The 1730-nt window shown below is 35.2% G+C and overlaps 1 protein-coding gene across 1 annotated transcript in view; it reads left to right on the forward strand.

The window, feature by feature from the left end:
- LOC103596462 (chromosome unknown open reading frame, human C1orf185) overlaps positions 1–1115 on the forward strand; it is a gene marked incomplete at its 5' end in the record, with an annotated part of 31461 nt that extends 30346 nt beyond the window's left edge. The window contains one exon of the mRNA XM_008580130.1: positions 781–1115. Coding sequence (XP_008578352.1) covers positions 781–1115 — 335 coding nt within the window. The remainder of the gene's footprint in view (positions 1–780) is intronic.
- Positions 1116–1730: the final 615 nt, after the last annotated feature.

The raw sequence follows: 1730 nt of genomic DNA on the forward strand, positions 1-1730 counted from the left end.
CCTCAGTGTCGCGCCCGTACCGGACCGGGACTGGCAACGGGATCGCAACCTTCGGTGTTGCACCCGCACCTTGCTCAGCCAGTGAGCGGCCAGTCTGTATGTGGGATCCAGTGCGCCCTCGGTGTTGCACCCGCACCTTGCTCAGCCAGTGAGCGGCCAGTCTGTATGTGGGATCCAGTGCACCACCGGGCCGGCCCCTGATTTTTCTGATTTTAAGGAACATTTCAGAACTGAGATTTCTAGCCTAATTAGAATCTTTTCCTGTTAAAACAGGTTGATTTTATTTAGAATAGACTTTTGCACTCTTGATTATCATGAAAATATTGCTAATTTTCATTTACATATGTAACATTGTACAGATGACATAGATTTCAGAACTGAGATTTCTAGCCTAATTAGAATCTTTTCCTGTTAAAACAGGTTGATTTTACTTAGAATAGACTTTTGGACTCTTGATTATCATGAAAATATTGCTAATTCTCATTTACATATGTAACATTGTACAGATGACATAACAACTCAGAATTTTCTTTATAGCATTATCCTGTCCATTATAGCCCTAAAAAGAGTCAGAATTTTAAAAAGAAACATTGTCCTTAGTATAAAAATTTGACTCATGTATATGTACTGTTCATAGTACATTTTATTTTGTTTTTTTGCAGCAATTAAAGATCACTCTAAAGACGATTTCTGCTTAAAAAGAAACATTGTCCTTAGTATAAAAATTTGACTCATGTATATGTACTGTTCATAGTAAATTTTATTTTATTTTTTTTGCAGCAATTAAAGATCACTCTAAAGACGATTTCTGTCTTGCAACAAAAAAGGTCATTTGTGACTCCCCAGAGACTAGCTCAGCAACAAATTGCAGCAGCTTATCAACATTACCACCTGACTCTTACTACAGCCAAAATATAGAAACAGCTGATGACTGGTTTTCTGATGATTCTCTAGTGAAAAAGAACTCTTCAATGCCTTTTCTCAAGGAACCTCTAATGGAGAAAGTATTTTCATACCTGTCTACCATTTCATTAGAAGATTGTACTGAAAATGCACCGAATACGACACTTTATGATGATCAAAAAGATGACAGCACTAAGGAAATATTTTCATGAAGAAACACAGAGGTTGAAATACAAAATCTTCCATGTAATATTGAATGATTTTTTTCTTTTGAAACCCTGTATACACTGAAATCAGGTAAAGTTAAAACTGAATTACTGCTTTGGGATCTCTTGACATGTCCGTCCTAATATTGCTTTTCTTGTTCTTTACCATAGAGTTCTCCTACTTCCCTTGCTGGTTCTTATTTCTAGAACCAAAATTACAAGAAGAACTAGAGGGATCATGAACATTAAACTTAACTCTTTGTATCTTATCAAAAGACATAATAAATAATTGGAATGTATTTCAACATACAGGAGAAACACTTTAAGAAATCTTTAGCACAAATGTAATATATTTTTTAATAAAACATCACAGCATTTCCTTTCACTTTTGACATTTTCAATTTTATTTCAGTGTGGGTGGGACTGGGTGGAATACCTCTATTAGCTTTCCTGAATTTAAAATACATAAATCACCTACTATTCAAATATTATCACATCATGCTTTTGGTAAGCAATATAATTTTGCTCCTACAGGGGAGGCTGGATCACTGTGAAGAATTCAGAAAATAATTTTCTTTGCTTTCTTGTCTCTGTTTCTCAGAATACCCCTCAACGCTCACC

Source organism: Galeopterus variegatus, unplaced genomic scaffold (assembly GCF_000696425.1).
Source record: "Galeopterus variegatus unplaced genomic scaffold, G_variegatus-3.0.2 Scaffold6, whole genome shotgun sequence".
NCBI lineage: Eukaryota > Metazoa > Chordata > Mammalia > Dermoptera > Cynocephalidae > Galeopterus > Galeopterus variegatus.